The 12361-nt window shown below is 38.1% G+C and overlaps 1 protein-coding gene across 1 annotated transcript in view; it reads right to left on the bottom strand.

Annotated features, from left to right (window-relative positions):
- Positions 1 to 3818: 3818 nt before the first annotated feature.
- The window catches only part of LOC140240604 (ATP-binding cassette sub-family C member 4-like), a 54181-nt gene continuing 45638 nt past the window's right edge, over positions 3819 to 12361 (bottom strand). Inside the window, 4 exon segments of the mRNA XM_072320363.1 lie at positions 3819 to 4967; positions 10111 to 10323; positions 10961 to 11113; positions 12118 to 12285. Coding sequence (XP_072176464.1) covers positions 4713 to 4967; positions 10111 to 10323; positions 10961 to 11113; positions 12118 to 12285 — 789 coding nt within the window. The 3' untranslated portion in view covers positions 3819 to 4712.

Here is a 12361-nt window from a genome sequence, read left to right as displayed (position 1 = left end):
GTCGCAAGAGCAAATGCCATATGGAACCTCACTGCAATACATCGTGTGTCATGGAATACTGGTCGCAGTCCATTCCATCAGAAAAAGGCCAAGTTTGGTCCCGCGAAATCCCCTTCCGTGATGACGCCAATATCGCTAAGGTCAACACCAAATCGGGAATTCTTTTCAATCACAATATTTGTCAAATGTCTTTAAATGACCTTATTTCCCGCATTTTTTTTTCACCTACTCAACTTCCCCTAAAAGGTAAAGTAGATATTCTTTTTATGATGCAGCAACTGTGAAGTAAGCAGTGTGTGTGCAGTGTTGTGTGTGTGTGTGTGTGTGTGTGTGTGTGTGTGTGTGTGTGCGTGTGCGTGTGTGTGTGTTGATACATGAGTGAGAGTGTGTTCATACTTGGCGAGTTTGAGTGTTGAAGGTGGCGAGTATTTTGTGTGCAGGGGGTGGGGAGAGGATGTTGGTGGGGAGCACACTTCTGCAGATATGATAGTCTACTACACATATTATTGCGAAGTACAGTATATCACCATTGCTTTTTGAACATGTACATGTAGTTACGAACTTTGCAGGCACTGTCTGACTATATAATGAAACTGTTCATTGTTGAACTTTATTTCAAAAGTCAATTTTGATGATTTGGCCCAGTCGGGATGGTCGGTGGTGCATCTGCCTCCAGATCCAACGGACCCGGGTTTGAATCTCGAGTCTAACTGAGAAATGTATGTAATCATACCGTCCTCTCCAGTACAGTATAAGGCAAAACACTCTGTTCATCGGATAGGACATAAAATGACGGTCCCGTGTGTGAGAGAGTCACACCTCATGCACGTAAAAGATCCCGCTTGATTCATTCATCGCAAAGAGCAGGGTGTTTAACCCGGTGAAGTGGTCCCACCTCACATCCAACTGGACCCCATGGAAGACCATGCAGCTATATGTAATACTGTTGAATATGGGCTATCCAGCCACCTTCTCAGATTAAAAACAAAAACAAAAACAAATTGACAATTTCAGTACAAAGTTAATTCTCTCTTCAAAGCTCAGTCGCATCTGACACAAGAAAACAAAAGATATTCAAAGAGGCATTTAGAGTGTAAAAGAGGTGTATATTCTTTAGAGCATGCCGTGTGAAATCATTCTACATCACAAAAAGCTTTAAGGAAGTAATTTCAAACTAGAGTAGCACCATTTCACCTGAATTTTACTGAATTACAAGATATTACAAAATGAAATTCACAGAAAAAAAAAAATACTTGTCACAAGATTCAAAAAGTTTTCATTTGATGATAAGTTTTACTTGCAATACTGATCGGTCTGCAATCTCAGTTACATTCAATCTAACACTTCTTCTCATACTTTCCACTTCCAAGTAATTTGACCACAATTTTGTGTAACCTTGAGAAGTAATGTCCATTGAAAATGAAAGGAGATACAGTAATCACAACTTTTCATAAGAAAAAGGAACTGTACTGCACAAATCACACATGATAATCTATATATCACATAACTCTTTGGTTGGAAGATTGGTCATTCAGACTGCAGGGATTTTTCTTGGCAAGCGATCGGCTGAAGACACGTGCAGAGATTCAAACTACCTGGAATGCTTCAGAGGCTCAAAACATAACACATTACTGATTCTCATAATTCATCTTGTGCTCCATACACTCATTTGCATAATCCATTGACACATTGCAGAACGTGTGTTGTCGACCAACACAACGAAGTGTAACAAATTATAATTGAAGTCGATGTCGATATTTCAACCACACTTGAAATTCAACTTTGCAAATAATTGGAACCTTGCAAATTGAAATGGAAAATGGGAAGGCATGTGAAATTGACATTCCATACAAATCATGATGTGACCCCATCAACAGAAATGGCACATGTACATGTATTAGCCTTGATTTAAATACATGATAATACGTGTACATTGTAGAAGAAAATGTAACAGCTACCTTCAGTAATCAAATATATCATCAAAATCCATAACACTTCCTACGGCCTTGTTTCACGTCAGACGACATGTACACGTTTTTCACACTTGTCCGTTGTCAATTGCATGTAATAAGAATACACCTGTATATTACACTAACATAGATGTATTGCAAAATTGCATCAACAGCCTTTCTTGCTTTAATAAGAACCTCTTTAGATTTGTGTGTTTAGATTTGCGTGTTGTATCTACAGTTTATGTACAAAAATATGCCACCACTGTCGCATTTCATCAAAAAAAATCATCATATAATGATGTATTGGAAGAAATCCTGAACCTTCACATGAAATAAAATAGAAAATATGTTCCACATCCAGCTCTTTATACAGAGCTGCAGATGTGGATCATGACATCACACGAGTCATTCAAAATTTACATGAAAAAAGAAAAATTCTTAGTGGTAAACAACATTTGTGCCATGTACTGTGTATATGCTGCCATTTTTTTTTCTTTTGAATTGTAATATAATAAGGAAACAAAAAAGATATTAAAACTGTATCCTACGGCTAGTTACACTGACTCACTGCTAAAAATTACAATATATCGTACAATACTAACAAGAATTGTGGACCTTAATATCAAACGAGAAAGCCATGCTACCATTTCAGGAATCATTCTGCTTTCACACAACTGTGACACCTAGAACGTACACACACACACACACACACACACTTGTTAAAATCACTACAAAATCCGAGTAGAGGTCATCTCTGGAGGGCACATGATTTACATACTTTGGTACACACCACTTACGTGGTTTTAGTCTTAGACTTAGTAACTCTTACGTCATTGTCCAACCCATGAGGCAGTCAGCTTTCTCCAATTGGATTTGTCGATGGTTAGAGCTTTTATGGCACGATCCACAATAAGTACAGTTCAAAGCATGAATTTTTGCTAATTATCAAGTACAAAAAAGGAAGACGTACAAATATGTAGAGTTTCAGAAAAAAAAAGAGATAGATCTTATGTAGTATAAAACATGTATCTCTTTAAAACATATGATTTAAGAATGGTACAATTTCTTGAAAGGAAATAAGAAATTGACACCTTTACAAAACAAAGTATTTAACAAATTGCATAAGTATCAAATACAAAATGTGAATCATAAATGTCAGTCCATTCCAAAATTAGTAAAAAACATACAGAAAACCAACCTAAATATCAAACAAATAGAACCAATAGCATTACATGTAGAAATAGAGTTAGCCTGCAAATGGCAAATAAATACTCTTTTCACTCAAACCTCAAAGAACTACTACACAATGGAAAAAAAGTTTTCCATATTTTACATAATACAAATGTAAATATGTCATATTTAAGAGCATTCCAAATAGTTGTTTAAACAACAGCTGTGAAATATCATGTGTTAGACATGGAACCTTGTAATCTCGTCAGATTACTATTGTTATATTATTGTCCTTTGTTTGGGCAATAAAAGTGCAAACATATCAAAAGACAAATAACATGTAAATGCCCCTTGGAATAGGTAATCAATAGTAACATGCAATTCAAGCATTTAAGGGGAAACACACATATTTACAAACTATAAATATATATATGGACCATGCATGGTAACCACCATCTTGCTCATATGTGTCATAATGAGTTCAACTTGTCAACTGAAACAAACAAATCTTACCAGTGCACAAAACCATTTGTGCCATTTGCACTAAATGTGACCAAGCTAAGTGATTGACAGAGTATGAACAGTACTACTGAATGAATCTTGAAATGATGCTTTCTCGCGAAAGGACTATAAATGGAACATACAACACAATACTGCTCATGTCTCTTGCATTCCCTGACCTGACACTCACACAGAATCCTATACCAGGCAGTTGGGCATTACAATTACACAGCACATCTTCCAAGCACCAAAATAAGATGCTAAGTTGGATTTCAATGAAGGACTGTCACAATGTCACTAACAGATTTAAGCATTAAACAGAAAAAAAAAAAATGCCTAAAAGATAGTCAGACAGCCTTGGGCAACCCCCATGGTGTCCGAAAAGCTTTTTATGGAGTAACATTCATATGACAGCTAATGCCATATAAATTTTCAAACACACCGACACGTGATGTCGAATTGCTTTCAAACAAGTCCACTCACATCCAGTCTGAATGAATATCGAGCAGTATTACCATGTAGTTGCTAGATCTCATTCTCACAAAATCTCTTTGTTTGCAGTAATAGATCCAAAGACCCAAACATTCATTTAGTTGCTTGACATTTTCAAACATGAACAACTAAATTCAGAGGATAAAATTAGCGTGAAATAATAAAAACTTGGTCATTGCCAATTTGAAGACCAAACTAACAAGTTGGGTAACAGCAACCAAGAAGATCCTTTCTACAAACACTCTGTTTGCTAATCTACATACATACACACACAGACATACAGATAACACACAAAGAAACCTATAAAAAAATATATATTTATATAATCTTAAAGAGTCCATGGGCATTGCTGCTATGGACCTTGTTGCTATGAGCTTGGTTGCTAAGGGCAATGCTTCTAGCTTCACACTGAAGGTAGAAGCATATTCTGCCTTCACACACAGCATGTTACCTTTCTTTCGTATGTCTACTCATCCAGTCAAATCTTGTTACTGCAGTCTGTAGGCATGTTCCAATCAGACATAATCCCGATACAAAGATCATCCCATTTCCATTTTGGCGCAAATAGGGTCTACGAAGTGAATTTCCCATAGCTGCCTATAACTTTGTGTCTGCTTCGGACGCTGACACATCCCCTGCATTGTTTACTACAGCTACCTCCTCCTCTTGCGCCGGTGCTGAAGCACAGTCATTTTCGTTTGACCTTTCTCCTTCCTCGCTCTGGCTATTGTTGGACCCTTCGGTCGACGACGTGATCGTCTCATCCCCTCTCAACTCGATGCCCTCGTCAGCGAGAGACTCCGGAGGCAAGTTGTTATTCAATAAGGCGGGCTCGGTCAGAAATTCCGACTCCTGGTATTGCGGGGAGCAACGGGAAAGAAGGAACAGTGTCAGAGTCACACGGCTCACTGATTTCTATAGAATCCATCACATCATCAAGACGGAATCATTAACGGTGCATACAATATCGTACAAGCATCATCAATATCATTTTTCATGAGGGAGAAACAATATTTTGCTGGAGAAAGGGAAAGATTTCCTTATCTCTGAATTGTACTGAACTTCACGACTGAAACTGTAGTAACAGGCTATGACACATCAGAGTAAATTTGAAAGATGTTTTCATGGTAAAGGTTGAACTAGCTTTGCAATTATCCAGTGACATTTGCGTTGCATCCACAACTTCTGCAGTGGATGTAATTCCTGTCCGGCAAGACAGCAAAACTTAATAACCGATTCTAAGAATGAGACAGTTACATACTAAACAACATAGGAGCTGTTGCAAACTTTAAAAAACAGTATGAACCATTATCTGAAGGTTCATCATTGACAATGTCACAATTACCACTGGAATCTTTCTATATGCTGGTAAACCCAAGATATAAGCCAACACTCAATCGTAAATAATTTTTGAAGCTTTGACCCATTACAATTATGGTCCTTGCTGATTATCAATATGGTCCCTGCTGATTATCGCAATACTAGTACATTGTCTCCTATTTGTATTCTAGATGGTCAGTGCAATATAGAGAAGTGCTGAATATCCAACAATATTGCTCCTGCTTCAACCTTTGCCACTTCGTTGATCCAATCATCAAATGTAACATCTGTAGTTGTGCTGCTCGCATGACATAAAATAAGTAGATACTGTATACAATGTGCAAGAGATTCTGAAAAAGTGGTGTGTCATCAGCTTGTCAAAACTTTAGTAATGAAATGAACAAAGCAATGAGAAACCTGTGGATAAAGGCATAAATATAATTCTATAAACAGCCAGAAGATGAAGAATTAGTACCTGTGGATAAAAGGCTGATGTATTCTGTTACTCTGCAGCAAATAAGTACATGGCCCTTGTAATACATGTAATTCTTGGTGAAAACACTAAAACCTGCTGCACACTATACGACTCACAACTATAAAACTGACAGACTTAGGATCTGAAATAAATCACATAGCCTCAGGATAAACATGCTTATTTATTTCAAATCCAAAGTATGTCAGTCGTACAGTCTAGAGTCATATAGTGTGCAGTGGGCTTTACTCATCTTAAGTTTTGCAGTAATCCAATTTGTATGTGCTGTCAGTGGGCTTAGATCTACATGTATTTCGGGTGGGAATTCAGGGATCAGGAGGCACTTTTGTATAATTTTATGCTCATGAACAACCTTCCACGGGGCTGATGTCTGCAAGTTCCAACCAATGCACACGGCAATGCAGAAAAAGTGCCTAAGGACACAACAGCTGCTGCCAGGGGACTTGAACCAGGGATCTCCTGTTTGAGTTTCCCAGGCCTATCAACCAAGCTACAACCATTACGGCTCAGCAAATAAGACCCAGTTTGAAATAGTATGAAAGCGAGATTAGCAAACATGTAGTTGGTGTGAGAAAAAGATGTAGGGGGGAGAGAACTACTGTATACTTCAACATGACACTTCTAAAGGTGTCCGGGACATGGACCTATTCTTTGTAGATCTTCTCAATGAAAGAAGTAACTTGGGGGAGGAGTGGGGGGGGGGGGGGGATATCACACTGCAAGAAGCTATGCAGTGTCCCAACTGAGCTGAAAACTGGACAGATGGTTCGCAAATTCTATACAAGTGTGAGGTGCAACTTACATCATACATGTACTTCAGAAACTGACTGTATGGATTCAGAGCAAGTGAGAATCATATCTCTTTCCAATAAGATTGTCTGAACATGTTCCTACTGAAAAATTGCACCCCCCCCCCCAAACAAAAAAAAAAAAATGAAGCCCACAAAAGTAAACCTCACAACAACTTATGTAAACCTGGCCCAAAAGGGCCCTCAATGCTTTTACCTTGAAAATTGATCACAGTCAAGTCTTTTGAAAATAAAAATTTAGAATTACTCATTGGATTCATGATTTGCCCAGAATCCTGCCTAGGAGTTAGGTAGAAGTGACTGATATTAAAAAGCAAATCATAATCCAACACTCATGGTATCCATCTGTTTGTCAAAGACTGCATACTTCTGTTCATTTTTTTTTTTTCTGTGATCACAAATTTATGATCATGACTCTTTATGGAGGGAATTCTGACATTAGTTTTCCACAAAAGTTCCTTATGCTTTGGTCATTTAAATACTATACTGATATTAGTCAGAGGATAAACCTCAAAAAGGCAAACAAAGGACAAAAACAAAAAGGAGCAAAACAAAGGTTTCAATGAAAGCTAACTTTGCCAAGTTTTCATGACAATTCAATAAGCGCGAACCTAAATATATTTCAGTAAACAGACTGATCTGTTTGTGAAAGTCATGTGACAACAGACTGGTCTGTTTGGGAAAGTCATGTGACGAAAGTTTGTTTGGGGAAAGTCATGTGACGAAAGTTATGTGACAAACAGACTGGTCTGTTTGGGAATGTCATGTCACAAGCAGGTGAACACCTTGAGTAAAAGCATGGAAAAAACAGCATTATGTAAACTGTAAAGCACTTTACCGTCTGATGAATACATAATATAATACATTTCTATATATTTCTTTTTTTCGTCCTCATCTGTCCTGAAGAAAGAGTAATTTTAGGGAGTGCAGTAGATAGGCATTTGTTAAGTGTTACATCATGATCGAAAGCAGCAGCGTTAATCGGGAGATATGACTCCGAAGCAACGTGGTGTGAATCTGCCTGCCTGCATGCTGAGGCAGGCAGCCATTATACAATTACTGAGACCAATACCTGGATCATCATCATCATTATCATTATCATTATCATTGGAACCACTATGTGGGTCATGATAATGCCAGTTTCTCCAAGAGTGCTTGAGAAAGAAAAAGAGAAAAAATATCATTATCATTGAATCTTAAACATATTTGTGCTCCGTATTGTGCTGGCAGGAAAAGCCGTGAAATGAAAAATCCACTCATACAGCACATTGTAGTAGCCATGATAAAAAAAAAATCATGGGCGTACATACTCAAGCAGGATTCGAACATGACCTCCTGATCTCCGGACGGGCGTCATCTCCGCTAGACCACCGAGCTTCCGCCCGACAGCAAGTGCTGGTTCTAATCCTTACAGCATGCAGCGGGTACTACTGATCATTCAAATTCATGAATATCTGCTCAAAAATCTGTCTGATTCATATCTGCCCAAAAGTTTTGATTCACTTTATATGCCTCCCATCATCTTGGTGGGATGACTTCATCAATTCATAAATTGTAATAGTAGTATGTATATATTCTTTGAAGCTTTCCATGGTGGTAAAATGCTTAGTGGCAGATGGTTTTACAGTTTACTGTGTATTCTCTGTTAGAGTAGTCATGAAAAGGACTTCCTCTTTACATTTCAGAAAGCATGTTCCTACGTCCTCGGGGAATAAGTCCATTCTATTCAAATGAATGTATCGCATTCTGAATTCCATGTTTGGCTACTTTGCAATTATTCAATTTTCATTATGACAGGCTATATATCATCTTGTGGAGTGTTACTGCTAAGTAGCTCACAGGCATTCAGACAATTTTCTTTTGCTTAGCATGTGCATTGCATATATACATCCTTTAAACCATAAGCAAAATTTTCTCTTTATTTTTGCTATTGTTGTTATTCCAGTTATTACAGACAATACAGTAAATACTATATATTAGGAATATGGGATAAAAGTACCAGTTTTCATGTCTCAATTTTGAAACAACCTTCACAGTACACTTGCACCACTGTAAAACAGATACCTTTTGACATAATGTGCATGCTGAAAAATGCAAAATACTCATTGGACAAGAGTGAATGCACAAAAAAACAATGAAGAAGATATGTTGATTAAAGGGAAGGTACAATTTTGGTTGAGATGGGGCTTGATGATTTTTTGATGATAATTTTTGTTTTTTCTAGATAACGAGAAACCTCTTATAAAACATGAAAGAGCATATAAGTCTCAGAGGAATTCAAAGTGTATTTGATGAAAATTTGTTTCGAAATGGATGAGATATCCAAAACAAGGCGGTCCTAATAAAATGTGAGACCCAACTTTTATTGGGATCACTTTGCTTTACTTTTTTGAAGGATATCTCAGCCATTTAAAAAATGACTTCCATCGAATAAACTTTGAATACCTCTTAGAAATCTATGCTTTTTAACATTTCATGAAGTGGCTTCTAAGTATCTCACAAAGAAAGTTTAAAGCTGAATTCTCGCCTCAACCTGAACTAAACCATCCCCATAAGGCCTGAATTGAAGAAGGTCTAAGCAGTGTTCGACAAATTACTTCACTAATAGTGTGTACAAGTGTTAGGAATCATGATACAAAGCATCAACATAATCTTGATGTGACAGCAAATTGTTCACTGTCTTCACACATGGCCAGATTGTGGAAAGGGCTCTCTTTGAAGATGTATCCCTGAGTTTTGCTCTCTTCATTTTGTGATGCCCACGGCAAGATTGTTTACTTTACTTCTCTAACGCTAGGTGTGACATGGCGTAAACCCAGTGTGTGCGACAATATTCTGAGACTGCAATGTACAAGCGATTTCGAAGACATCTGCTTTTCACAGCCATGTAACTTTTCAAAGAAACATTTAAGCTAGACATGCAGTGAGCAAAGTTTTAAAGAAAATCAAAGCTTTGCTGTGATGTGAATCTTACAATAGAAAAGCTATGATATTCATTTTCCTTGCAAATGGTAAGAAGCTACATGATTGTTGAGAGGCATGACTTTTGCAAACATTATGCACAACCGCAACAGAAATGTAGAACCCCTATGGAACACCGCTTTCCCATCACCAAGCAACGCAAGCTCTCTGCATAAGAAATAAAATTGAGAGCAGTGAAGCTTTCATTGTACTGTGGCAATTGATGATCAATCGATTGGTTTGGGGAGGAATGTGCATGGAAACTTGGCACACCATCACCCGAGTCAGGTATGCAAACATGGGACATAAAGAGTTGATAGCAAAGATAGCACTTTTGACCCAGGATGTTACAAAGTTCAACTACAGTGTACTTTATACAGTCACAAATAACCTCATAGATGGGATGACTTACCTCTGTGTGCATGCCACCGCTGTTGTCATGGTAACTGGAGGATGTGCCATCCATGAGGCCTCCTTGAGTCTGGGCGGCCTTCCTGAATTTCTTGGTCCCCCTCCGGACGATGAGGGTCATCTCGGAGGAGTCCACGCTGAAGGCGCCCTCGATGTCGGTGGTGGAGAGGTTTCGCCTGCTCTTGCCATTCAGTGCCAAGACCTCATCATCGACCTTGTGTCATGTGGAAAAAAACGGGATTACAATGAAGAAAAAAAACTCACTAGAAAAATAACATCTAATATCCTGACTACTGCCATTCATAAAGCTCAAGATAAATAATTCTTCAACACTTGTGTATCAACATCCAGATCTTGACACGGGATCTGCTTTACATACCAGGAGATGAATGGGAAAGGTATATCGTTGTATTTGCCTTGTGAAATATTCCTGGGCCCCTCTCTCTTATACTATTTCTTTGTCCTCCCTTTCTTTTCTTCTCAGTTGAAGTCTGTACAGTACAGTGAAGTGCAATAATTACTGAAGTATGCAATAATTACACCATACTGAGTTTTGTTCATTGATTGGTATGTCCGGCTGGAGTGCTTTCTTAGCCAGGAAGTCTGGAAACTAATGGCTGATGATTAGAGATTGCTTAATCTCCTTAATCCCTGGTGTATTACCATGGCCTTCTTGCTGGTTAGAGGCACATTGCTACATCTGAGTTGGCTTGCTAACTTACAATTAGCTCCAGATTGGAGGTACAATGCATTAACTGAATTCTGATGAGAAAGAATGGTAAGTTACAGCAAAGTGTCTTGGCACATAAATGATTAACACACCTGGTAATTAAATGGCTAAGATTTCTCACCTCTAGTGCCCCAGGAGCATCAGCCGGAGTGCCCACCAGGATCTCATCCACCACGATGGGGGTGTGCAGGGACCCGTACTCGCCCCTCAGGGAGAACCCGAAGCCCTCCGAGGACCGCTTCAGGATGATGTACAGATAGTCACACTGGCTCTCCTGAAAGCAGAACAATGCACTCTGATTAGATAATGGCAGGAGACATCACCGTCTGGGGGCTTCTATGAGCGGCAGTAATTTCATGGTAAGATACTGAGTGGGAGGAGGTGTATCAAAGTTTGATTAAAAATTTGTCAGGTTCTAGGTTAAAAAAAGAAGAAGAAGAAGAAGAAGAAGAAGAAGTTTACTGATATCCTCTTGCAGTGGAAAACTCCATTGTCTTGGTTACACATTTTCCAACGTATATTCTGATTAATATTAGCAAACAGTTGTCACTAGAGTATAATCGCACAATATTGTACATTTTTAAAAAAAAAATTAAGTTATGAAACACAATATTGTTTTCTTACCAATGGTCCATACATTATGGCCTTCTTCGAAGAGCTGCAAAGCAAAAAGAACACATAAGAAATGATTAGAATTTGTTTAATTTCTTTATGATTTGCTTTATTCACATACAGTGTAAAGGAGGAAAAAATTCCAGTGCTTTCTGGTCATCTGAAATCAAAACAGTTTAAATTCTTTTCTTCTGCTAAAACCCCCAGTACTGGCCACATCAATAATCAACAAAGAATACCAACAATACTTAATTTATGCTAGGAAGTATTCAGGAATATTGGGCTTTGTAATGTAGAATAAACATTTTTTTTTTAAGCTTTCCCATCACTATCATTGATGAACTTGAAGCTGAATTGTGAGAAAATTAGAACTGAATGCCATCAGCATAAAACTGACTTGAGTATATGAATTAATTCAGATAAATTTATCCCAAGTTTGATATTCACAACGCACACTCTATATCATCACAACAGCATTTAAGGCGACATATCACGATTAAGAGGAATCAGACAAGTGTACTGTTAACATTAACATAGTGTAGATTGCTTATAAAATCAGTGAAAGATCTCAGCTAAGGAAAAAACACATGCAAATACACTAAAACAAACTCAAAACAAACTATGCTTTAGAATTTACACATCAAAGTTGGATAGGAGGGATAAAACTACAATTTCAACTCACAGCGACTTCTCGTAGTGGGCCTGCGCGATGCCAAACAGACTGGCAGCTTCTTTCTTGCCTGTCTGGTCGACAAGTTTGCTGAACAGGGTCTTGGGGTCCCTCAGAAGCTCGTAAGGGTGGTCCATCTCGATCAGCTCACCTGCATCCAGTACCTTGGGGAAGAATTTAGTAAAAAATTCACACCGCTATAACTTAATGCTTTTAAAAAAAGTACAGTGGATGTACATG

This window comes from Diadema setosum, chromosome 17 (assembly GCF_964275005.1).
Source record: "Diadema setosum chromosome 17, eeDiaSeto1, whole genome shotgun sequence".
Lineage (NCBI taxonomy): Eukaryota > Metazoa > Echinodermata > Echinoidea > Diadematoida > Diadematidae > Diadema > Diadema setosum.
The sequence above is the reverse complement of the archived record's forward strand: the minus strand, read 5'-3'. Positions and strand labels throughout refer to the sequence as shown.